The sequence below is a fragment of the Corvus kubaryi genome, unplaced genomic scaffold, assembly GCF_017639235.1.
Source record: "Corvus kubaryi isolate FWS band 111438036 unplaced genomic scaffold, C.kubaryi_AGA036_p1.0 133, whole genome shotgun sequence".
NCBI lineage: Eukaryota > Metazoa > Chordata > Aves > Passeriformes > Corvidae > Corvus > Corvus kubaryi.
The window spans coordinates 22,970,733-22,997,629 of NW_024580667.1; the positions used below are offsets into that span (position 1 = coordinate 22,970,733).

The 26,897-nt window shown below is 39.7% G+C and overlaps 1 protein-coding gene across 6 annotated transcripts in view; it reads left to right on the top strand.

The window, feature by feature from the left end:
- TFDP1 (transcription factor Dp-1) overlaps positions 1-26,897 on the top strand; it is a 41,026-nt gene continuing 14,129 nt past the window's right edge. For 2 of the 6 annotated variants that reach the window (XM_042039299.1, XM_042039338.1), the window contains exons 1-4: positions 604-716; positions 1,509-1,590; positions 14,359-14,425; positions 24,877-24,983. In XM_042039299.1, the coding sequence (XP_041895233.1) occupies positions 1,579-1,590; positions 14,359-14,425; positions 24,877-24,983 (186 nt within the window). In that variant the 5' untranslated portion in view covers positions 604-716; positions 1,509-1,578. Of the gene's footprint in view, positions 100-603; positions 717-1,337; positions 1,361-1,481; positions 1,591-14,358; positions 14,426-24,876; positions 24,984-26,897 lie in introns of those variants that run through there. The other 4 variants (XM_042039306.1, XM_042039329.1, XM_042039322.1 and 1 more) reach the window with 4 other exon arrangements.

Here is a 26,897-nt window from a genome sequence, read left to right on the forward strand (position 1 = left end):
GGCGGGCGGGCGGGTTGGCTTGGCCGCTCCGCGTGTGCCCGTGCGAGGCGCGCCGCGCCCGTGACGTCAGCGCGCAGCGTCAGGGGGACGCACAAAAGTGTAAGTTTCAATTTTTTTTTTAATTTTATTAAGAAAAAAAAAAAAAGAGACAGGGGAAGAGTGGCGGGGTCGCGCGCCCAGGGTCCGTGGGAGGGGGGAGGTCGCTGCGCTCGCTCGTCCCCGCTCGTTTCCCGCATCGCCCCCCATTCCCGCGGGCAGCCCCTCGGCGGCAGCGGCGCTGGGCAGGTGTGCGGGGCCGCGGCGTGCGGGGGCGGCCGGCCGGGAGCCCGGCGGGCTGGCGGTCGGCGGGGGCAGAGGCGCGCTGGGAAGTGACAGCCCGCCGGGGGAGACCCTCTTCCCCCTGCACCCCCTCCCCCGGAGCGCGGGGGGGGAAGGCGGTCCCTGCTGGTGCCCTCTCCTCCCTCCTTGCTTCCCTCCCCTGTTCCCGGGCTGCCGCTGTCGGTGTCCCGCCGCCTCCCCCCGCCCCTGCCCCCTCCCGCCAGGCCCGCGCAGCCGCCGCACATGTGCAGTCGGGCGCCTCCGCAGCGGCAGCAGCAGAAGCGGCGGCAGCAGCGCGGCGGCGGCGGGCGGGGGGTGCTCCCGCTCCTCGCTCCGGGTCCCTGTCTCGGGGCGGCGGCGGGGGATGGAGCCGGTTCTCCCTGCCTTCGGCCGCTCAGGTGCGGGCAGCCCGCGCCCGAGGATGGGAGCACCGGGGGGGTGCGTGGGACGGCGGCGGGGGGCGCCGCCGGCGGCGGGTCGGGCGCGATGAGGATGGGGACGGCGCGGACCCGCACTCCGCCCGCCGCCCCTTCCCCCCATGGCCGCCGGTGGTGCCGCCGGGCGCGTCCCCCCTTGCCCGCGCCCCCGCCGCCGAGGCGATTAGCGCGGCCCCTCGCTGCCGGGGGGAGGCGGCGCGGGGCTCAGGGCTCTGCCCGGGCGGTGAGGCCCCGGCTGGGGGGCGCGGACGGGCGCGGGGTGCCCGCGGCGCGGGGGCGGCCGCCGGTCTGTGCCGCCCGGTGTGGCCGCGGCCCGTCCGCCTGCGAGGAGGAGGAGAAAAGCGGGGCTGGAAGGCCCCGGGGGGAGCTGCCCCTGGGGCCTACTTGTGCCTGCTGCTGGAAATGGGGGTGGGGAGGAGGAGGCCGTGATCGCTGCCCGCGGCCAGCGCTCGGTGTTGGAAGGGGCGCAGCTGGACAGGGACCGGCCTCGCGTGGGATCGGGCACGGGCTGGGGGAAGGGCTCTGCCAGGGCACAGCTCACTCACCCCCGCCGTCGGGAAAGGAGTGCCCCCCACACGTGAGCGTGGGGCTCAAGGGACGAAAAGGTGGTGATGGGAAACTTTTCCCTTTTAAAAACGTGTTTTTTTCAAAAAGAAACCTAAATTGTATTTGGTAGTAGCCAGTAATTTCAATTGTAAAAACTTTCCCTTCTTTCATTTTTTATAGCTGGTGCTGTCTTTGCTTGCTTTCCAGAAAATAGCATTGTCCCTGTGTCCTGCAGCCATCAAGATTTTACGACGACTGGTTTTTAGTCTTTGGTAACATGGCAAAAGATGTAAGTATATTTGTAGCACATAAAATGTAGAAGCATAGAATGTTAACAAAAGCAAATGGGGTCATGCTTTATAATAGCTGGCATTAATGAATATGTGGAACTTTATCTATACTGTGCATCAAGCCTAGGCTGTTTTCCTGTAGACAGCATAACCCAGCTTCAGATCTGCCGCCATTTTTTTAGAGTGATTAATGTTGAGAATTCCCTATGCTAGTAACAGCACTTGGGCTGTTGTCATTATGTGCATTCATATTGAACACTGAAACAGCTTGGGTTTGGATTGGATTGGAAAAAACCCAGCAAGTGTTGTTCAGATGGTGGGGCTGTCGTTGACTACTGTTGTCAACTAACGTTGCCTTTCTTGAGTTCAAGAAGGCATCAGACATTTGAGGGAAGGTGGTTCATTCTCCATATGTGTACGTTGTTTGTCTACCAAAAGATGCTCGTTAGTGTCTGTAAAAACAGGGTCTGGGAACTTTCATCATAGATTTCCATTACTGCTGGCATTAAGGTTTGTGGCTTTGATTCTGTGACCTGCCTCATGGAGCACGTTTGCTCTGTACCCCTTCCCATACTTAGAAAAAAAAATTTCAATTTATTCTGCCTTTAAGATGTCAGTCATTCTTAATACCCAATATAATTGGACTTTCATGTTTTGTTATTGAAAATAAGACACTATACTTGTCTGTATTCAAGCTAGAATATATTTCACTTTCAAAAAAAACCCAAAAACCCCAAAAAACAACAGCATGCAAGCTAAGGAAAAGTGATACAACTCACTGGTTAAACAGCAGGTTGCAGTCTAATGTGGACTGTTGCAGTTTCAAATAGCGAGAACTGCCATGAAAGAGTGATTGGTTTAAAAACTTAATCTTGTAGGGAATTTTAGTAGTTCAACTGAAAAACATCTTAATGTCTGGAGAAGCAGCCAGACATACGTAGTCACTCAAAGCTTGCCTGGAAGAGATAAGGGTGGCCAAGTACATTACAGATAGCAGAGTTCAGGGAATGATAGGCCATATAAGCGGGAAGAAAACGAAAGTGAAGTGTTAAACTAGGAGATGAAATTGAAACAGGCTAAAAGAATTGAGATACCAAAGTACATTTGTTTAATACTAGCTTTTGGGAAAGAGATCAACTAAGTGAAGAGTTGCTAGCACCTGAAAATACAGATAAATTCATACTAGATCTAAGTGAGAATAAGACATTTAAGAACAAACCTTATTTTTGACAGCTCTAGATTCTAGGAAAGAGAGTAGTTAAGGAAGAAAGGAAGGAATAACCTACCACATAGTTAACTTAAGAACTGGAAGAAGGTGCTACAGATAGGAAAAGAAATTGCTTTCAGTATCCTTATTAAAGAAGTAATAAACCGAATTTGGAAAAATGAAAATCTAGGTCAGGTTGTAGGTAAAATTTTAAGTATACTTTAGCACTGGAACAGGGTAGCTAGAAAGGGTTTGAAATCTTAACTGAATATTGTCTAACCTGTTCTTAAAAACATCTACATATATTTCAAACCTGCCTCAGGGAAGAAATATGAACTGCTTACCTTTCTGCAGACTATACCACCATTACATGAGATCTAAAATGTGTAGTGAATGCTGGGAAATTGTAAATTTCCAGGTCTGAATATGGGCCCTATGAGTTGTGGTTTAATGCCATAACATAGACATGCATAGACATAACATAGACATAACATAGACAATTGGTGTAACACTTCTTTTAATTTTCAGAAGGGAAGAGATTTATTTCCATATTTTTGTTCGAAGTCCAAGTTGTTTTTCAAACAGAATAATGGAATTAAGCATGATATGGACAGTATCACTAAATTTCTGGGCACTGAGTCTCTGAAAACCTGTGTTGCTGTAAATTTAAACATTCTGATGTGAAAATATTGCTGTGATAAAGGGCTTGTGGTTCTGCCATGTCACCTATCAAGTGCTGTAATTGTCTGTGAGATCTAGTGGTGAAGAAGATGGCATAGTTGATGATTGCTCCTGCTCCTTCCTTCCCTTTTTCTCAGCAGAGCTGAGATGGCTAAACTGTGGGAAGGGCCACACTGCTACAGTCCTAAGTCTGGGCTTCCTTCAGGTGGTATTTCCATGGCCGGGCATGTTTGGAGTGCTGCAGTCTGGGAGGGCAGGCGTGATGTGCATCGCACTGCTGTCCTGTGATGCTGCGGCCAGCGTGCCGTGGTGACAGTGGAGCAGGGAGCCCTGCAGAAGGGGAAGGTGTGGAGACAGTGCACCACAGCAGAACATGCTCCTACTTTGTGCTTCTTCCTGCCTGCTGCAGGAGAGCACTTTTCCTTTTATTGCTCCCTTCCAGTTCTTCTGATGCTTCTTCATAAAAACTATAATTGGATAAGACCTGCTAGAAAAGTCGAATACTTATAAGATTATGCAGACTGAGACGTTACTGGATAATTGAAGAAATGGGGGAGTGTGATGGAGAGTACTGGCAAACCCAGTGAAATATTTTTGTAAAGTAATAAAGAATTACAAAAGTGCTGGTCAGGTAAGCTAGCAAAATAATGTTTATGAACTATTTGACCCAAGTCTAAATTCTGTGAAATGTTACTTTTTTAAAGTATGCCTCTAATGTTTTTCACAGTGTACAATCTAGAGAAAATAAGCAGTAAAGCATTGATTTTAAAATTCATTTTAATTTATATTTTGGGGTTTTATGCAAAATACTTTGATTTCCTCGGCAGTAGTCGGAAAGCTGCGAGGTGGGAGGAAAGATACATTCATATGTAGCACCTTAATTAAGAGCCTGCAGGTGGAGTTTAAATGCGTAATCACAATGTTATAGCTGGATAACTTGAAAAACCGTAATGTAGAAAGAAATAATAGCTTGTGAAGGTTAAAGTATCCGTGGCTATACCAATTTATGTTTTGGGTAGGGGATCTGAAATGCAGTAAAGATAAAGGGTGAAAAATAGGAGCACTCATTTTCCAGTGTGATCTAGTAATAGCAAAAGCACAGTCATTTTTTAGTTTATGAGCGCCATGCGAAGCTGAGAAGCAATTCTAACAGAATCAGGCAGATGTGGTATATCACGTGCAATTCAGGACATCTTCGTTCCTAGAAAGACTTTACTTTTTGTGCAATTTAAAGAAACAATGAAAAACCACGTGTGGAGAGAACACCAACTGCTGTATCTCAAGGACTTGTGTACCTTGGAAGTGGAATCATTGCATTGCTTCTCAGAGTCTGGATGACAAGTTGAGGTCAGTAATTTTTGGTACAGTTCTACACCTACGTTTGCACTCTGTGGGAAATTTCTTGGTCATTGCATATGGGCAGTCTCCAGAAACTTCATCTTAGCGGGAATTCCTCTTTCTGTTTAATCAGTGTCGCTCTGAGTTTGCTTCGTCTACTGTGAGCTCTTCCACTGCTTACAATGTGGCATGTTCCAGGCAGGAGCTGGGGGAGCCAAATGTACAGCTGAGGTCCTCAGTCTGCTTGTGCTGCTTATTGGATTCGTGGGAGTAATAGTGTGGGGGGAAGGCAGTTCCCTGTGTGCAAGTAGTCACCCATCCACCCTTGGCATGCGTAAAACTAGGTAGGATGCAGCATTGAATGAAGTAGCAGGAATTAGTGTAGCAAGAAAGAAAATTTGATAGACTAATTTTTTTTTCCAGCTCTCAGCATAAGACTGAGCACTGCTTGCTGGCCACTTTTATATTCAGTTGTATGTTGAGAATTATCTGTAAATTAAGACGACAAATACTTTTTTTAGTAGCATTGGCTAATGTACCTTCCACTACTAAATTATCAGCTTCTGTAGCGTGGCTGAAGATCCAACTTGTGGTGACCATGTTTCCCTCGTCAGTTACTTCTGTCACTGGTGAACTGTTCAGGCCTCTCAAGCAGCCATAAGGAAAGCAAAGCTTGTGGATCTTTTCTCCAAGACTCAGTGTTGCATAGGAGAGAAGAAGCAGGAGCAAGGGGGTTTATTTTCTGCCAAATTTCTGTACTCTTGAAGCAACCACTTGCAGGAACTGGGTCTGTTACTGAGGATAGTACCTAATGCATGGTGTTACAGCGAATATTGAAGAGAAAGGGGCTAGCCAAAAGGAATGAGTACGATTCCTTCTGATCTCCAAAATTACACCTATCAGACTATATGAGTCACGTAAATGAAATATTTTTATCTCGGCCTGTTGTTTATGGTTGTTTCTGTTGTTCAGCATTAGTGGATGGACCCCTTCAAGTAATTTAAAAAGTAGATTGTACATAGAGAACTTGAAGTTGAAAAATAACTTCAAAAACTTTTTAAAAATGACACACCACTGTTAGCTTTCAGAATTTCTCGCAGACTAAAATACCTTTCATGAGAGTTGTTCTTGAGTTACTGTTTTATAGGTTACTGACAGTGGTGTTGGCTTTGGAACTGCTTGTTCTAAAATGAGGTTTTTAAATGTATTTTTAAAAATTATGTTCTACTGTCATCTTTTGCTTGAATTATTTTATGAGGGATTTTTCTCTTGATCCCTAGTTTGCATAAAAATTATTGTATCTCTTTAGTTTTTTGTGGTACTTTCATGAATCAAACTGAGTAGTAAGATGTGGCACATACATCCGACTTTGTGAAGGAAGCCCCATGAACATGTGGAAATATGAGGACACACCATGTGAGAAATTGTGCCTGTAAAAAGTTCATCACCTGATCTAACATTAGTATTTAAGAGAAGTACAGATGCAGGAATTAACGCTAGTGGTTTATTTTAGTTGAGTATTCAGAATACATTCAGGTATGTAGCTTAATCCAGTGGATTTATTTCACAGTATTAGTACATATTTTGCTCAAAGAATATATTTCAAAAAACCCACAGCAAACTGATTTCTTCATACAGCTTTACTGGATAGGTTAATAGGGCTGCTTTTTTTGTGGAAAGTAAAAATCTTTTGTATTACTGATTTTTGCCAGAACACCACAGAAGTTGTACTTCTACATCAGTCTTGAGCAACTCTAAAAAAGTTAATTTAGGATGGATTAAAAACAAGAACCCAATGGAAGTAGGAAAAATAATTAATATGGACCATTTTTACATGATGCACTTTGAATCCCTAGAAAGTATTGAAAAGTCTTCAAAACATTTTTCAGACTCTTCTTAAAATATCAGCATGCATTTCGCCTTTTATGTTTATTTTTGGTTATGTACTGGGAATTTCAGTGAGGTGGACTAGAAAAGTTAAGTCTTTGAGGAATCTCAAAGAGGAGTTTTAGTTGAGTGGCTTCTCAGTAGCTTGATCTACTTCTGTTTGCCTTTAGTGAGTTCTAACGCGTCCAGAAGTTTGCAAGCTAACGATCAAATAATATTATGAAATTAGGTTATCTAGAAAGGCATCTCTGTTTGGGATTTTGAATGTTTCTAATTTTTCTAATAGGCTTTTTCAACGAAGGCAGAAGGAAAGTGATCTTCAAGCTCTCTTTTATACGTTCCAAGTATGCAGTCAGAGCTCTGTATTTTTCTTATGTTGGTTTGTATTATAAAGTCAGGAGATAGCAACTCAGAAGTTGCCTGTCACCTTGCCAATTTATTTGTATAAATAAAGCATTTTTTTGTAGCCTTTTAATGTCAAACTTTATTAATTGTATGTGCCAGTTAACTAGTGTTTTTATATAGGTATATTGTAGTATTTTACTGAATAACTGCACTGTGATAACAACAGGCTCCACAAAAATGCAGATTTTAGAAGTTAAGTTATGCTAAGGATCAACTGTTTTAGTGTTTGTATTTGATTGCCTGGGTATCTCTTAATGGAGATTTATTATGGCTAATTAGAAGTGGGAAGAAGAATGGATCAATCTTTCCTAAATGTTATCTGTATTGAAATGGTTCTCAGGTAGCAGGCAACTTGATTTTAAAGATGGACAGTGGTCCATATTCCCCAAAAATGCTTCTGGCTACTTGTCTTGTGTTACATTACATTTGCTAAGGGTTCCAGTACTGCATTATTGGTTACACAGACTTGCTTGAAAGCTACGCTGTGGGCCACTCTAGCTTTGTAATACACTGATAAGGAGGTTGGTAAGAATGAAGCAGAACCCCTTTTAGAAGGGGTCCTGTGTAACACTACTTGTTGGTTTCGGCTGTGGTTCAGATGCTGGTGAACAAGCTGCTCTGAAGTCTGGGTTTGGCTAGAAAAACAAGTCTCTTACAGTCAAACCTAGAACAGGTGCAGAAGGTAGTTGTGGAAGTGGCTGCTGCTGGTACCTCTGCATACGGGTATTTAGTCCAGAAGGACTCAAATTATGATTTTATTTTCTGATTAATTTATGCAGTAAAAGTGGAAAACCAATGCTTTGGTGTCATACTCGCTGCTAGGAGTCTCATATTCAATTCTGCTTCGTTCTTACAGCTTCACATTTAGTTTTGAGCATGTCATCTTTAAGTTTTACAAGGATTGTATCACTTGAGCAATTGAATTACTGCAAGAAGCAACACCATGGAATGACTTAACTCGAGGTGGTTTTGATCTGTTGACTGTTTAGACAGGACCACCATTTGACTTGTCTTCAAAGTGAGTTCTTAATTTAATTTTTGCTGAATTCTGGATGTGTTGCTCTTGTCAGAAAGAACAGCCAAGAAGCTAATGGTCTTGACATACTCTGCAATAAAGGAGATCTCGGGTGTTATTTTGTGTATTACTCAGTGTCCAACTTACCTGCAGTATCAGCAGAGCCTGTATTCACACAAAGATCGACAATGCTTAACTGAGCTTCTCACCTTATTTAGCTATTTGGTTTCACAATTCTGTGGTATCCAGACCTTTAGTGCTTTGACTATGCCTTGCTAGTTAAGGTGCTAAATATTCAAATATACTCTTTGGAAAGCTCATTTCTATGGTGTAGCTCATTGCTGAGTGTTTGAGAGGCACATTAATCTTGAAGATACTGCCATGAACTGAGGATGTGATATGATTATCTCTGTTTCAGAAAAAGGTTTCTGAAACACGGTAAAATAACACATCTGAGAATTTTGAGGGATCAGACTCTTGTAGCCCAACTTCAAAAGTTTTTGTTATTTATACAGTAAAGAATAGTTCTCACTGGCTTCAATTTCAAAATGAAATCCAAATGTTTTAAATTTAAAAACTTTCCCCCCTTTTCTACAATATTCCTCTACTTAATACCTTGATTGCCTTCTAAATTTTGCAAAAAATGAAATGGATGTCCCATAAGAATAATCTTTTGCATTTGTATAATAATTCATTCCCAGAGCATGTTTGCTCTGGTCCCTGCATGAGGTGAGAAACCAATAGGAGAAGTAGTTCAATATCATCTTCTCATAAATGACATTTACATATGGATAGGGGTGAAAGAAGAATAAAGGTTGTTTATTTCTGATTATAAGCTTTATTCCAGTTCTGCTTTGTAACTGCTAATTTTCTGTTGCTTCCTGATATTGAAATAAGACAAACAAAAAAAAGAACCTTGCATTGTCAGTAAAGTGGCCCATAGTAAAATTGCGTGGCATGGGGCCTTTAGACAGGTTGCCTTTAAAATGACTGGGGATCATCATGGATCGAGTTAGGCACAGTTTTGCACAAGATGGGTGGTTGTTTGCTGGTACACTTTGCAAATGCCTGTAGACAGCAGAGGCACCGTCCTGGTCATAGAACTGTGGAATTGTTGTGGTTAGAGAAGACCTCCAAGATCATGAAGTCCAACCATCAACCCAACACCACCAAATGTCTCTGACAAGCTCTGGGTGGAAATGCTTTCCTTTCCCAATTTCTCCATTTTCTGATTCTGTTGTCGCTACTTCTTTCCTAGTTTATTTTGAACTTCTCTGTCTGAGTCCCAGCTTATTTCCCCTTTCAGTTGTAGTTTAGGTTGTATTCGTTTTCCCACTTCCCATGTTCATCCCTTCTCACAGGATTTGATCTCATTGTTCCATTAAAGCTTTCTTAGGTTCTCATCAGTTGTATTGCCTGTACTTTTTCAGTGACTCACAGTTCCTCTACCTCAACTCCTAATTCTTCCATCTGATTTTCTAGCTCATTTTTTGTGTCTTTCCCAGACAGTCCCAAAATTGTCTCTTTTTCAGACCATCCCATTCTGGCCCCCATTCTTTAACCATTCTTGTATCTTTGGCACCTGTACCTCTTGTCAAACCCAGTCCTGTGCCTCTGTGCTCTGTGGGCTTCATCAGCTGTTGACAGCCGAAAATTTCTGTTCTGAGGAATAACCTTGTAGCAGGTACCTCTGTTTCCATGTGTCTCTACCCTTTTTGCTCTTCTTTCAGTTCTTTTTCAGTTACTGTTCTTAAAATGGGCTCATTACTGAGAAGCAAGGTAGAAGAGGAATTTCTGTGGCACAAAACCACCCTTCCCAATATTTAGTTAAAGTAGTGTGGGACAACGTGCCTCAGATTAAATCCGAAATACATAGCACATGTACTCGTTCAGTCTTGTTTTTGTCAGATAAACTTCTTGTTTATATAGGTTCCTTGTCCTTTAGTCCAAATTCACCTTGCATATTTTCCTGTTTAGTTTAAAGGTTTAGTGAATAATTTGATGCCAATTTTTATTAACAAATTGAATTGCAATGCTGGAAAGCTATGGAAGAAATTATATTTTTGTTGTAAGGATGTTGATTTTCTAATGCATAACTACAGAGACTGCAAGGAGTAGCTTGTTAGTAAGATACTAAATTATTCTCTCACAGTCCCTAGAGACTTTTTTTTTAATAACTGAAATTCTCTGCATCTTTAGAAAATTGTGTTTTAGATTAACTTCAGTCCCAGCAAAAAGATACTTCCCAGTTTACTGATTTTTCTGGCTGAGGGCACTTGTAGTGCTTTTCAGTTTTCACTTGTAAACAAAACAAAAATAGACTTCGCAGTCCTTAGGACTGCCGATGATCTCATAGCAGGCCAAAGCTAACTTTAGTTGATTTTTTATATGTTTAGCCCTTCAGTTAATTTCTTTTCCTTAGGAGCTCTGAACAATGAGCTGAGACCAAACCTTGGTGATGGTTGGGATCTCCACTCCACCACAGCTTCTGCAGTTCAAATTACCAGATCTACTAATTTATCCAGTGGGCTTTACCCTCCTTTCTGGTGATCTGTGGGAAAATATTAAGTTACTACAGTTTAGATGCTGTGTTGGATGTCAAAAGCTATCTTTTAAAATCATTGTTGGCTTTGTTGTAGTGTGTTAAGGAGAAAGGCTGTATCTGTATCTGTTGCTTGTTTAGGATTATAGGGGTTTCTTCATGTAGCCATAGAGAAGTAGACGTTGCCAACATGTGTCTTCGAAGAGGAAAGCTTCACTGAATTGTGAAGTTGCACACACTGAATAAACTTTCCAAATCAGATACTAAGAGCATTATTATTTCAAGCAGCCCAAAGATCACCACCAAAGGAGGTAATGCAACCTGAGATTGAGAATTGTGAGAAGATAAGAAAATGTGGAATACAAAAAGAATACAAAGGAAAATAGTAAAAATCCAAATACCTTGTTACAAGTAGCTTGATAAGGCCTAAAAACTAAGTCTATTTTCTCATCAGAAAATAGAAAATCCTTGACGTTTAACCCTTCCTGACAGAAGGTTACCTTTCCATTGGGCTTTCCACCTTTTCCTGGGTGGGTTTTTTTTTTTTTTTGTGTGTGTGGGTTTTGTTTTTGGTAGTATTTTGGGTTTTTTTTCTTTTTTGTTTTTTGAGGTTTTTTTGGGTGCGTTGTGAACCTGCGGCTATAATATACCGAATGGGAGCTATAGTCACATTTTCCTCTATTTTCTTTCTTTCTTTTGGGCACTATGCTCCATAGGTCCCAGAGGAGTAATCCTGATGCTTCCTCCAAAATAACCTGGCTTGAAAAATAGTGAGAATGTCCTTGAAATGCAGACTGAGAGATGTTTTGTCTACTGTTTCCATTTCAGAACGAAGAGACCAGAATTCTGTATGGGATGGAAGTTTTGCTTTTCAGTTTTCTTTCACCAAAACTTGTCTCTTCAACCAGTGATAAGTCTTGCTAACCTTAGAATTAAAAGTGTGTCTGGAAGTGTGAAGAGCATACTGAGGCTGGAATAACAGAATTTTCACTAGAAATCAGTTTTCACTACGAATAATAGCAGCTGGCGATGCTGTTTTGCTGTGGGATACACAGTATTTTTTCCAAATACCTTACTTGGAGTCTTTCTGGGCATATGCTTACAAATGAGTTGAACGTGCCATTTTAACTGCTAGAGGTGAAGCTTTAGTAAGACACTGGTAGAAGGATGGTGGAACTATAACTTCTATACTGTTCATTAGTATTGTGGTCCCTGAGGGGATTTTTCTTGTTATTCAGTGATTGCTCTTCTCTGGTTTTTCACAAATTGTTTTCTTTTACTGATTAAATGCGGTGTTTTCCCCAGATGTTCTCCAGTTTTTCAGTGACTTGTGTCATTTCAGTCACACAAAAGCATGGTATAGGGCACGTAGCATTAACCTGAGCCTTTGTAATGCTAGATCAAATTATGGGTTTTGGAGTTGCATGTTGTTTTGGGTAATATTTTTTCACTATATGCTTTAATTATGCAGAAGAAAACTTGAAGTTTGTGAGACCATTTGATACTATGATGTTGGTTGGCTGAGTACTTCAAATGAATAGAGAAGATTATGCTGGAGACATTCTAATTGAAAAAAAAACCCAGAAAGTTGAAGGGACCAATAAGTAATTGATTACTGAACTGCTTAGTTTTCCAATTACTGAAATAGTGATTTGCATTAGTATTTGAATTTGCTGAATATCACAGCTTAAATATTTGGGTTTGGAATATCACTGTAACTGACGTGCACTTGGTGCAGGTTTGCTTTTGCATATTAAACCAATGAAGGGATTTAATAATTCAAAATTATTAAATTCATGTGCTTAAAGGAAAGACATTACAGATTAAAATAGCCATTTTCTTGGTGATTTTCTGATCAAAACCACAATAAATTAAATGCTTTTCCAGTCTCATTTATAATCTTTTTTTACTCTAATGTAAAAGAGAATTTACAGGTGTCCTGAATATAAGCCTCTTTCTGCTGTGGAATGCAAACTTAAGTACTGCATTTAAAGAAATGATGACAATGAGGCTGCACTTCCTGCCTGGTTTAACACTTCTGTTGTGAAATTTAGATAGAATGGGAGTATAAGGTAACACTTACCCAAAAATTCTTCTTCATGTTTTCCACAGGGTTCCAGTGTTCTGGAATGTCATGTTGCTGTAGTGTAACTCTAATAACATCTTTGTACACAATACTGGTGTCATATGGATGAGTATACCTTTTTCTTTGGAAGTGTCTGATGTAGTCTGTTGCCTTTCTGAATTAGGTAGTTAAGTGTGATAAAGAGTTGGGCTTATAAAGAATTTTGGTGCCTTTGAATAGGGTGGTAAAACTGTTGTTTAACTGAGTGGATCTTTGAAATCCCTACTGTGGGCAAGAAGGCCAACAGGCAGTGTTCTGAAATAACTGAAAAGTTGTTGCAGCCTCCCTAAAACTATGCTATTGTGTTACTTTTTAGGAGGGGGGGGAATGGAGGCCAGAACTGCCACAGGCTCTTCATTCTATCCAGCACTTCTGCTGTCTACTCACGTTTTCTTTATGTGACCAGGTCCTCATTGCTGCCATGCCATTACAGGCCACTGCTCTTTGTGCCTCTCTTAGCAAAATTTGTCTTTTGCAGAATTCCAGCTTGTCCCCAGTGCTCTATCATCTTCTCTCCCCCCTCTGTCCTTGTTCACTGAGGAGAGAAAGTTTCCTGTTTCTTAAAGTTCCCTGTCTTTCGTAAGAAATCCTTGGTCTGATACACCTGGATAATAATGGCTCCACAGCATCATCTAGTGGCTTTCTTGTTTTCCCCAACTACTGGCAGATGGCAAGTAGGGCTCTTCAGGTAGACTTCTAAGGGAGAAGCTTTGCTGCTGACTGACAGCAAAGCACTTGATTCTTGCTCAGGGTTGTTGGCAGCCTGCACGTACCTGCTATGTGCAAAATACAGCCTGAGGACTTTTCAGCCTCTGGAACACCACAGGCTACGCTGTGGTTAGGTACAGATGTTGGCTTTCTTGCTGTTGTTTCTAAATGGAAACAGTGTGTCCTGTGTTTATTAATTTTCTTTTTTCAGAACTGTTTTGTCTGCAGATACAAAGAAATCACTGCATCATGTTCTCTATTCAAAAATTAATAGTATTTTGAAAAGTAACCACTGCTGTGAGCTTTCTTGAAGGATGGTGATGACTTTATAAACCCGTGTGTCACCCTATAGCTTTTTTCTCTTAAGTGGTTTGTATTCTGATCTTTAAAAAAATAATAATTGAAAAGCTAAAGATATTTCTTATTAATGATATTTTTCCTGATTAAAATGGCCAAAGGCACTCTCCACCCTCTGTACTGTTTTTGCTATAATGTTTTTACCTTTTGTATTAGGTAGGTAGTATCTACAGAGAGAAAGGAATAGTTGCAAGTATCGGTGGTTCAGATTAGAAGGGTGTTCAGCTGTCTGTTAAAACAGTGCATACACACTGTAAGAGCTTAGGACACAAATAGTGAAGTAGGTGTAAACTGGTTTTCTGCTTGCTTTTTAAGAATATGGTGTTTATAAAATCTAAACCTTAAAATTTGACAAGTACTGTACCCCAAACAGTACATAGTGGCATATTTGTAACAAAATGAGAGTAGTAGCAGTAGAGGCTTCTGGTAAGATACCTTTCATCTTTAATAATAAAAGGCTATCTGTGTTTGTAAATTTAATAAAAGTTGCTTTCTTTAACAGGCTGGACTAATTGAAACCAATGGAGAGCTTAAGGTGTTTATAGACCAAAACCTAAGTCCTGGAAAAGGTAAGAACACAATTCATAGTAAGACTCTCCATTTCTTGATTTTTAGTTGTTATGCATATTACTGGCTTTAAACTGCTTTCTTAGCATACTTTTTGTGAAGTTTTTCTTAAGTTATATGATCATTAAGCAAACTGTAGGTTTGCTGTGATTTATAATTGTCTTAAAACTACAGGTGCAGTTAAGTGGTGGTTTGTCATCCCGTATGTGATCTCCTTAGTGTAGCTTGTGTTTAAGTATAAAGACCAGGATGTTCTGAAACATCTTTGGGGCACTGTGTTTCAGCAAATGGAAAAAAAATGCAGGAGGGTAGAAGTTTAAAATGGGTTATGACAGTTTTTATGATAAGCTTGCAGCAGAGTGGATGCACTATCTCAAAATACATTGTGAACAGCACTGTTTTGGACTTGCAGATAATGCCTGTGCATGTATGATAATGTAATGTCATTAAGCAATTTAATAAAACACAGGATGTAAATTTGAACTTGAATTTGATACGTGAGCTCAAAAACTGAGAGTACCTAAACATTTGGGGAGTTAGGAGCTGAACTTTCACAATTAGCATAGCTGAGGGAAAAAACAGAAGCAACACTGAGTTCCAGCCACCTGCAGTTCTGGACAGCTATGCCATGTAAGCTCTTCTGTAAACTGATTATGCTACATTTGAAGACTGCATTTTGTATATTCTTACGGGAGGGCTGTTTTCATAGTGAGATGGTAAAAGTCCTCTCTAATTCCAGTAAAGTATATTCTTGTCAGTTTATGCATTCTGCTGGTGACAATTGTTTCTCAGGTTAATAATTTCCTCCAGTATGTTTCCATACTTTTCATAAATAACAGTTGGGTGTCTTAACAGTCTTTACCAGTTTGACAGGTCAGCTAGCCAGTGTTCCCTAGATTGCTCATCAGATGAGCTCTTTGTCCTCCGTGTTTTTCTTACTGTCATTCTTTGAGCCTGTTCGATTGCTTTCATCAACTTTCTCGAATACAAGCGACTAGAACAGTATGTGTGACTCACAAGTGAAGTGTCAGTCGTTTCTGTATAGAGAGATCAGTAATTTTTCTATGCAACATCATGTTTGGTTCATAGGCATCTCACAAGGTATTTTGGCGAAATGGCCATTTTCATTTGTTGTTCCTTCCAAATAATGACAGTCTGCTTTATTCTTGTGTGTGACAGATGGTGTCCTTTGATAGGCTGTATGAAGGAGGGCAAAATGTATATTAGGACAATCATTTACTCACTGTCTATAAACCTTACTTTTGACTAATCTACTGACTTTAAGCATTGTTGGAATACTCTAGTACTCTCAGATGAACCTGTAGTCCAGTTCAGGTGAACTCGTTTAGTATTACTGCTCTAGTATTTTATATACCATTTCAGGAAACCCATTTAATTTCTGTCAGCACCACTAGGTACAGCAAGTATCTTACTGGCATCTCACAGGACTCTGTCTTGGACGCTTCCTTGTCTAAAATATACATTGCTTTATGAATGGGGGGGGTATGCAACTAATCTGTCCTGTTCTTCATTTTGTGGAGAGGGCACTAAGGGTTGAGTAAAGACATGTATTAACTGGTGCAGGTGTTTATCTGTAAGCACAGTCACAAACCCCTGAGCTAAAGTGTGCAAGTAGGTACCTGGTCCTTAACAGCTGTACCATATGTGCTAACCCTGTGGGCAGTAAAACTGATGTTTTTTGGGGCAGAGACTTTAGGAGGGTACATTTTGCACCCACATAGGCATCTGTGTCTAGACCCTGTTACAGTCAGTGGAGAGCTAGTCAAAACAGTGCAGTCTAGACAGCAAGAATTGGAGATATGACTCTTCCATTATTACATAGCTCTTTAAGTAGAAGTGGTCAAATTGGAGGGCATTTTATTGCTTACAGAATTTTGTAAATAAATTCAAGTTATTAAATAGTTTATTATAGGCCTGCAGCTTGTCCAGTTTGAGAGTCGAGCTCTACTCTCAATGTATAACACAGCAAACTGGACTATCCTCAGTCAATTTCTGCATTTCATTGCTTTTAGGGGAGTTCTTTGAAGTTAATAGACAGCAACTAATTCTTAATATTGAGAAGAAACAACTATTTCTCTTGGCTTGATCAGTTTATGTTTTGTCTCTAGCTTGTCTGTGTTTTATGTGCAGGCTCTGTAGTCAATCAGAGCTTAAAGCTGCAAATATTTTGTCACTAAAGTGCTCAGGTATGTATCAGAATTTATTCACTACAGTAGTACTTTTTTTCGTTCGCCACTTGTTATAATTTTTAGGGGTATTTGTCCAGTCTTTAAATGTTGACACTGACAACTATACACAAAAGTACTATGCTGTCTCTAAAAGTAGCTGTCTGCATTGCATGCCATTATATCAACAAAGTGCTGTCCTCTGCTATGTTTTTAAATCTGTGCAAAATTTCTCTTAATTTCACAGTGGAGAGGATTCAGTCCAGAGCAATCATGGAGTAAGTTTTCCATAGGGTAGCAGAAGTGTATCTGGTATACTTTTTAGGATCAGTTGAAGGTGGTTAGGGAAAAAATCTTCATGTTCTTTTCTGGTGGTCATCATTAAAAGGTTTTTTTGGTGGGTTTGTTTGTTTGTTTGGGATTTTTGTTTTGTTTTGTTTTTTCTCCACCTTCCCCTTTGAATCTGTATTTCTTAAAACGAAAAGAGTCTTTTCTGAAAGTTGCAAGTCAATCACAAGAAAGAGATTGAGAGTACATTGCATGATTGATATTGGTTATGGGATCAAATCTCCCTGCTGTGTTGGATGAGTGGTTTGTTTAACCCAATCTGCTGCCCTTGACAGCAGTAATTGGGCAGGCTCTTGAGGGAGAATGCAGGAGCCTGGCTGCTTTTTTGAAGTTCATTCTTACGCTCCTACAGCACTCCAGGTCCCTGGACTAGTAATACCAGAGGGTGCATTCCATCATAGTTTTGGAAAAGTCCAACTTTAAGACTCAGTGAATTAAGAATGAAAATTTGACAGAGAAATCTGTTACTTGCTTCAGTTTCTACTTGTTGCTAGCCAGATGTGAAAGGAGGAGGAGTTCAGCTGTCAGAGGAATAAAGGTTTTAGGGGGATGGTACAGGACAAAAAATGACTTGTGTGCTGGGTCATAAGGACATGCTTGCAAAAACAGGGTTAAAGAGAAAGAGCGGAAAATTGTAACTGAAATGGTTCCGTAACATCCTTGTCAGCAGTCTATAAGGTATGTGACTAAGTGGTAGGTATATGAGTCAACTATGATAGATAAGCCAAGGTTGACTTTTCTGGCCAAAACAGGTTATGATGCAAAAATTCTCACAGCCTGAACAGTTTTGTTACAATGCTTTCAGAATAGGTTGTGAATGAATTTCTGTAAATTTTTAATCTGCACAGGCAGAAAACATGGTAAATGAATAAATTCTTTTCAGACTTGAGTTTTGGTGGTAGGGTATGTTGCTGTTGTTTCTTAGGTGAATAATGAAGAAGAGACAAAACCATCTTGCTGAACAGTTATGCTGAACAACTTCTTGCTCAAAAAGTCCTAAAGTTTTGGAATCTGAGAGAGAGAGGGTATGTTTGAGAATAATCTCTGTATGCAAGTCCTATCCATACATTCATTCCCTGACTGTTCATGAATGTCCACTGTCAGAAACAGGTTACCAGTGTAGACAACCTTTTTGCTTCAGCAGTAGCTCATTTTGGAGAGACTGGTCTCAACCATGAACTCCAGATTAGGATTTTTGTTTTAAAGCAGAGACTGACTTTATTTGTGTTAAGAGGAGAAAATAGTATGTAAAAAAACCCAAAACAAAAACACAACAAGCCCCAGAAACCCAAACAACAACCCCACAAGGTTTTGTTTATAGTGAGTAATGCATACAGTTTTGAATAAATTAGTCATGCACATAAAATACTGTTCTAGAAAATGCTCTAAAGATTTATTTCTTCAAAACCATCTTTAGTGTGAAATAAGAGGTATCAGCCTATATGTGGTAGAAATGAGATGGCAACTCGTGTTTTTTCCAGTGCTTGTACAACCTCCAGAAAAGGTTGCCTGTAAATTTGCCCGTGTTTTCTGATACCCCTGTGTATTTCCATTACTGGAGAGTAACACTCCATATAGCCTGAAAAAACAGTATGACTGTGAAAGCTTTGTTTCACTTGGTAACTGGGAAGGTGCTTTCCAACTGGCTAATTCATTTTGAGAGTTAGCAAAAGCATAAGTTTTGGAAGGATAGAAAGAATTTTTAATAGGGGCTGAACTAGTAAAAACTTCCTCATGAGTTTGTGTTTTCTATTGGTATTTGACAGTGAATTTTAGAAACCAATAAATTTTGCTGTTCGCGGAGGTTACATTTTGGAGAGAACTGCCACATTCTTCTGGTCCTTGCCATATTCAGATTAGTGTTGATACTTCAGCATTAAATAGAACACTATTCAATTCTAATCCTGCCCCTCACTTGTGGAGAAATTTGGATGAAAGAAATTACTTGCTTCAGATGGGTGCAAGGGAAAAGGTAACCAGTGGTATTAATATTGTATTGAAATTAAAGCTCTTAGGTTAAAAATTACTCGGAAAGAAAATTTGGATCTTCTCTTATGCCAGTAGGTGGCATTATTGGTTTGTAACCAGAAAATGCTTGTAGGGTATGTACTGTAGCTCCTTTCACCACTTACACTTTAAAACAAGGTTTCAAATTTATAGGCTAAATATAGTTACATTTCAGATCTGAAAAAATCAAAGTCAAATATGTAACATTTTAAGGTGTGTTTAGACTCATATTTCAACACTGCCTAACTATAAGATTGTTTTGTTCTTTTTATTTATATGACAGGAAACTTGCAGTGAAATGTTATTGTTACTTTTACTTGCAAATTCATTCACCCTAATTTTTAACAGTGACTAGAATTGTTCCTCTGGAATAGAACTAGAGATCAATTTTCAGAACCCATGAATTATGCTTCAGCAAACAGATACATGTTTGAAATTGGTTATAAAATGCATATGTATTACTGCAGCTGAGGTAAATCCAATTATTGTCTAAAGTCAATCTAAGGAAATAAAACTGTTGCTGGAAGTAGAAATGGTATTTTGGAAAGTCTAAAAGTAAACCCCAGTTTATTTCAACACAGACTTGGAAAAACTGGCTTGTAATAGCTGAACTATTACTAGTCATATCTAAGGATGTAAGAATCACATAGAAGTCTGTGTTCATGTAGGCAATTAATGAGTACTACACACTGGGAGACATGGATGTCTGTACAAAAGCTCCGAATTGCTGTGCAGGCACGTTTGTTGTCTTAAAACGGTGGTGTGGCTTCTTCAGTAAGTACAGGTGCTTTTACTTGACTTGACATGCAACTGGAGACAATCATCTGTGTTGTCACACAGATACCTTCAAAAAGAATTCAGTTTTCTGAAAGTTAGCATACAACTAACTAATAAAATAACATAAAATATCTGTGATGTTCACGACAGAGACGTTAACAACTTCCGCGTTACAGGAGTGACGTCTGAGGAATCAGCTCCCAGGATATAACTGTCACCTCTATTGTCTGTCAAAACTTAAATTTGTTAGAGACTGCATTATGAGGGAATGAGTTGTTTTTCTGTTGACTGCTCTCTCTTTCACAAGTAAAGAAAACATAAAGGCAGATTACTTCAGAAAATGGTACAGCATCTAGAATGAATGGAATTTCTGCTCCTGAGGCAAGGAATACCTCAGCCCATCCTCTCTAACCTGAACACCAAATTCAAAGTCGCTGCTGTTTCAAGAACTGGAGCAGTCGGCTTTTCAGGAGATTTACCTCGTTGTCTGCAGAGGGCACTCGTTTCTTTGACTTTAGATGTACTGTGTCTTTTTTCTGTGTCATCTTAAGTTATTTAAAATGTTCTTAATTAACTGTATCACCAGTCCTTTAAACTGCCAAAATTCTGCAATGGATTCTTTCTTTTTGGTAAAACTTTTTGGTTTGTTTTTATATGCAAGCAAAGGTCCAGTTAACCAGTAACACAGATTATCTGTCTACTTGTTTGTAGACAGATAAATAACAGGTTTCATTAAAGAGCACCGCTTTTTTTGATATGCAAGTTTTTTATGCCGTTACTCCTTGATTCCACCTGAATCATCATCTTGTATTTGGAGGTATTCTGGAACATCATATTAATGAAGTTCTACCTCCCTTGAGGTTTAATGATTGCTTATAAGTTACTAAAAGTAGTTTTCCAAACATTTGGGACATTGAGAATGTAAGTAGTAGTAGTAGTAGTAGTAGTAGTAATATCCTTTTATATACACTGTTTTTTTCTGCTTTACATGGCATTTTCCTGTGGCTCTCAAAGTCTTCAGGGGGGAAAAAAAGATACATCAGAACTAGCAGTATTTGTTTTGAAAAGAAAGCAGAGTTGATGCCAGCAAAACTGTTTGCAAACTTGTGGTTTTAATTTTTACATGCTATTATATACACTGTATGTTGTCTGCAAAGTACAGGATTATTGGGATTGCAGTGATGGCAGAGTAACAGTAATTAAGAAGTTAATAGTAAGATTTGTTTGAGAAACTGAGCTGTCAGTCACTCGCAGATCTAAGTTGATACAATTACTTCTGCTTGTACTTAACAAACAAAAACCCCCCACATATTATGAGCTTTTGAAAATGCAGATGAGTATGAGAAAAATGTTTGTATGTGAGGCAAATGAGAAAATAGAATACACTTGGACAGAGACATTGAAAATATCCTTTTAAAAAAAGTCTTTTTTTCTGTATAATTGAGCACTTATATTCTTTTGTATATTGTATGATAGCTTTTACAAGTTGACTCTGAGTTTGCTTTGAACTGTGAAGCTCATGTTACTATTCTTTCACTTACATTTATGTTTCCTTGCCAATCAGTTTGTGCTGCACAGAAAGATGAACCTTGTCATTTCTGTATAGAGCTAGGTTGGTTCAGTTGCATGAATTCTGGCACAGCGCCACAGGAAATGTTAATGTAATTTAAAAATTTAAAGAAACATAGTGTGTGCTCTTCCCTTCTCATTGATGTTTTAGTTGCAAGATAGCTATTTCTGTTCAGAAAATTAAATTAATAATAACAGGAGGCTGGAGGCAGTCTAATAAACCTTGCCTTCAAACCAGGGTCAGCTTTGACGCACAGAGCCTTCAGTTCTTGAATTTTGCTGTGTATCACCAAGGAACCTCTTACGCAGCCTGTTGCTGTGCACTGCCTTTGGCATTTTTCCCTGGTTGGAATTTGCTGTGCAACAACTTGTGACCATTCCCTCTTTTCCTTTTGTTGTGTCCTATCATCTCTGTAATTTCCATTTAATAGTTGAAGGCAGTGATTAGATTTCTGCAAATAACACCCCTTGCTCCACCTTAACCTTCTCTTCCAGAGGCTGCACTTACCAAGCTCCCTGAGCTTCTCCTTGTGCAGGATATACTCCAGTAGCTGAGGCACACTGGTGTATTCCGGCTGCACTCTCTCTTGTTTGCTAATGCCTCTCTTGCACTGTGGGCCCCACAACTGAGCAGAGTCATCCAGGGACAGTGTAAGGAGTGCTGAAAGAAGAGAGAATAATCAGTTATTACTGTACTCTTCCAAATGCAGCCCAGGATGTGGTTAAGTCTTTGTTAGCATAGGGGAACACCTCTGGGTCACACACAGCATATTGTCTGCCCAGACCCCCTGGTGCTTTCCTGAGCATCTGCTTCCTAACCACTGACCCTGACCTCTGCACTTGTGTTGACTTACATCATCACGACATTGTTGTCTTTGTTGACTGTGTAAACTTTTTTAATAAACGACAAGATAGCATAAAGAATTACTTTATTTTTAAACATACCGGAATAATTAAGTCTCTTAAGTGCATCTGTAGAGGGTCTCATGGCAGTATTGTTCTTTATGAAATTGTCCTACTGAAGTAATATTTGGAAGCTGTCCTAGGAAAAAATTCATAGCATGAATGGGTAACACTCGTCAGAAAATTGTCTACCTTTGAATTCTTAAAGGAGCTAGCAGTGGCACTTCTATCCTTGTAACTTGGTATGTGTATAATTGATACAGTACCAGAAGAAAGAGAGCCACATAGCCTGCACCAATTCCTGAAGGGCTCAGATAACTGCAGATGAGTAAGTTACACTTCTGTTAGGCAGCTCAGTTGAGTGTGTAACAGAGAAGCAGTACAGTGTGGACAGATGTGATAATGGCCTTCAACGGGGCTTTTCTGGAGGGAGGGTCTGCAATTACGTCTTTTTAAAGTCATGCTTTGAAAGAGTCAACAACCATGTGGATAAGGATTATCTAATCGGAGTGATGTCCTTGGATTTTTTAAAAATAATAAATTTTATTGTCAAGGTCCTTCATCAGCCTGGTAAACTAAGGTGTGATAGAATGGGATGGTCCTCCCTTGGGTCAACAACTGGTGAAAACTGAACTTGGTACAGTGAGTATCCCAAGCGAGCTATTAGCACCCAAGGAAGATGCTGAAGTCATCGTAGCTTATATTAATGAAAATGTGCTATCAGTGTTTGGTGGGGAACAAGCACATTGAATTTTGAATTACTTGGAAAGGAACAGGTAATAAAATAGAAAATGAGTTATAGAGATATAAATAACGTATGGCATTCCTTAACATAAAACATTCATGAATACTGTACGTATGCCTGTCACCTGCAATAGAAAGGGCAGGAGAGCTAGAAAGCATGGGCAGCAAGGACTGTCAAAGGTAAGGGAAGGTTGGTTGAAGCATGGTGCTCATAATGCCAAGGCTGGGGGTTTGATCCCTGTATAGGCCATTCACTCAAGAGTTGGAGTTGATGATTCCTGTGGGTCCCTTTCAGCTCAGAATATTCTGTGATTCTGGGAAGGTGATCAAATAGATGAGGTGTCTTAACCTTGGAAAGCAGTTACAATTCCTGTTTTATACTGGAAATACAGTCTTCAGGTTGCACTTGTTTTTTTAAAGAAATGAGGAGAAGTTTAAAAAAAAAGCCTTCCAGGAAGCTGAGAAGAAGCTACATAAGCACTGCTAGCCAGGGTAGTTTATATTGATTTATTGTATTCTGCAGAGAGGAAGAACAAACACAATTCAGGTCATGAGAATGATGAGTGTACTTGATGGGACAGGAAGACATAATAGACTTATGTTACAAACTGGATAGCTGCTGACTTTCTGAAAGAGCACTGGGAAGCTGGTTGATAATGGAAGAAGGACATACTGCTGCATCCTCTTTGGGAATAGATTGATCACTGAGAGTAGATTCTTATGTGAAACTGTCCCTTTGACATGGTGTAGTAATAGCAGCTGGGAAATACAAGCCTTCTGGAAAGCAAGGGCTTAAACAAGATTTGAATTGTCCTCAACTTCCTGTAGACTTCCTGAATGTGTAAAGAGGGATGATAGGCATCAAGGACCAGTCAGGGCCCTCCTGATACAGCCCTTGTAAAAATGCCTATTTATTGCATCTATGTTGGACAGTGAGAAAAAGAGAATGAGAGTTGTACCAAACCCTTCTGACCCCATTGGCCCCTTTAAAAGTGATCTCAGAGAAACAACTGCTGAACCTGACAACCACACTTAAAAGTTGATTTGGCAAAAAAAAAAGTCTCCAGTATTTTAAGACTGATTTGTCTATTATTTTCTTACTGTAGTGAGTCTTTGTTGCTTTTTTTCTTTTCCCCCCTCTGTTTTGTTGTTGCTTGGGGGGTTTTTGTTTGTATTGAATTTGTGGGTTTGGGGTTCTTTCCTCTAAACTGTATCATGGAGCATCAGATTGCTGGTGGATACCTGGGTCATTATTTTTGATTTATCTTTTACATGGCTTAAGACTTGCTTTACCTACCAGTGCTGATTGCATATGGGTTATGAACAGAGAGAGCACAACCTTTCCTGCAGGGTCTGTCTGCTGAGTTGCATGTATTTTTCTGAAGTAATGATGCTTGAAGCTGTTTGTTCTTTAATTCCCTGCCTTCAGCTGGGAGGCGACACTTAGAGGAAAGCTGGGAATATTCTCTTGGAAAGGCCCATTCCAGCCAAATTTTATCTCCTGTGGATCAGCATGTCTCAGAAGGCTATGCTGTATGCTATGGCATTGGGCATGTTTCTTGGGTGGTACTGAAAAATATTTCAATAGCCACAAAGGATAAGGGTAGAAGAAGAGAGGTTTATGCTTTTTGTCAAATGCTGGTTGCCTCCTTTACTGTTCTTTAAGAGAAAAATTGAAATACAAGGAATTAAAGCGTATTATATCATTGACCTATCAGGTTATATAGAAGAAAGTTTGAGAGAACATACTGTGTATCTTGATTTCTTTTTTTGCTTCAAATGTGTAAATGCTACATTTCTATTGAGACTACATGTTTCAGGGCTAATTGCCATTAATATGCATAGGTAGTATAGATGAGACTATTTGCTAAAATAATACAATATGCTGACCTGAAGCTCTCTACTTGTATTTGTTTCAGGGGTTGTTTCTCTATTGGCTGTTCATCCTTCTACAGTAAATACGATTGGAAAACAGCTCCTGCCAAAAACATTCGGACAGTCTAATGTCAACATTGCACAACAAGTGGTAAGGAGACTTTGTTGGGATTTTTTAAAAATTGTTTCTTTGTTTGTGGGGCGTGTGCTTTTTTTGAGTTGTTGGGGGGGTTTTTTGTTTGTTTTGGGGTTTTTTTTGTTTGTGAGGGGTTTTTTGTTTGGTTGGTTGGTTTTCTAATTGTTTTTATTGCTTGCAGTATTGTTTACATATACTGCAAATCTGATGTATCTTGGTAGTCTGTATCACTTATCATGGGCAGATAATTTAAGTTTGTTTCTAATTTTAATAGACTTATGTTAAAAAAATGTGTATTGCATAAAGAAATTCAAAGATGACTCTCAAATCAACATTGTTACCTCACTATTCAGGTGGCTTTATCTTTTGTTAGTCTTCCCATTTAAAGTCAGTGTCTCTTTCAGATTGTGCTTTGAATTCTGGCGTAGGAAAATGTAAATGAAGTCCATAAACACATTTTTATGGAGATTTGAGTTAGGTGGAACAAAATTGAAAACAGAATTATATTTTACTGCTTAATTTAAGTATTCTTTTGCTGGAATATTTATTTCAAGCTTTGTGTGAGATATATGGAATTAGATGTTTCAAAGACTCTTATAATGCAATAGATAATACATAGGTTATACTAATTCTTGCTGTAATCAAAATTAAAATTTGTTGATCTGAATAGAATTGGTCTCAATCTTCTGGAAAGCAACTGTAACTTACAAACATCTGAACTAGAATGTCTTATATTTGGGTTTCTACTTGATAGGAAAGCAGTTTCCTATCTGCCTTTCCCATCTCTTAAGCTGGGTCTAAGGAGAGTTTTATAATTGAGGCCGCCTGAATCTATAAACTGTACCCCTTCACCTGTTCAGATGTAGTGCAGATCATTCACTGTGCTGTATTTCCAGCAGCAGGGGTGACTTAACTACTTCTTGTACCCACTTGCAAGTGAGTTTAAATGAATGAAATTGGTCTCTCAGTAGGAGGTGTTTCATCAATAAATTCCATAAAAAATGAAATCAGAGTAGTTAGGCATTCTTTTAATTTAAAATCAGTAATCAGCAGTAGAAGAGTGTTTTATTTATAGATCATAGGCCATACTGGAACAACAGTGGTCCTTTCTGGGCATTGTCATGAGACTGTGTACATACTTGGGTTAAATGTTGAAACTGAATTGTTCTTTCAGGTGGCATGCAAAATCTTTTCTTAAAAGTATCAAGACCAGGGGATAACAATGCACACTTCATTTCTTCCTTAGTAGTGTTGACTATTTCAGGACACTCCTGAGTGCAGTAGAGGTCCAGGGTTTGCTGCTGTCAGTTTGTTTTTTCTCCAGCTGTAATTCCTCTTGTCCTTGCCCCCTGCCCCCATACTGGTTTGGCTTTCATCTTATTGCAGAGTGATAGAAATTCTAGGTGTGGTACCATGATGGGGCTGCTCATGGAATTCGTAAGCTAGGGGGTTAGAGAGTGGGACTCTCTGCAAGCAAGGTGTTAAATCATCTCTTGCAGTCTTCTGTCACTGTGTCCTAGGGAATAGAAACTAGCTAACAGCGTTCTTCAGTTCTCCATTTAGTCTACTTACTTGAATAGCACATGGGTGGTTTTCACGCTCTTTGGAGACATTTGGTGAGACAGACCAGTTGGTATCAATACTGATAGTATTTTTCTTCGTGGGAAGAAAGTGAGTGGGTTCACATGTGTCCTGTGCCAGCACATTCCCCACCCTCAATTCCATTTCCTACAATCAGAAATTTTGTTTATGGAAAGCAATAGAGGAGATTATTTGGCTTCTCATAAGAGACAGAAAGTTTTCAAGTATGGTACAAAGCTGCTGGAAAGGAGTACCTAAGATATTCTAGCTGTCAGAAGTGGATGTAACAAATTTATATGCTAACTGCTCAGAGAGGTGGCATAATATAAAGAGAATATTTGGGAAAAA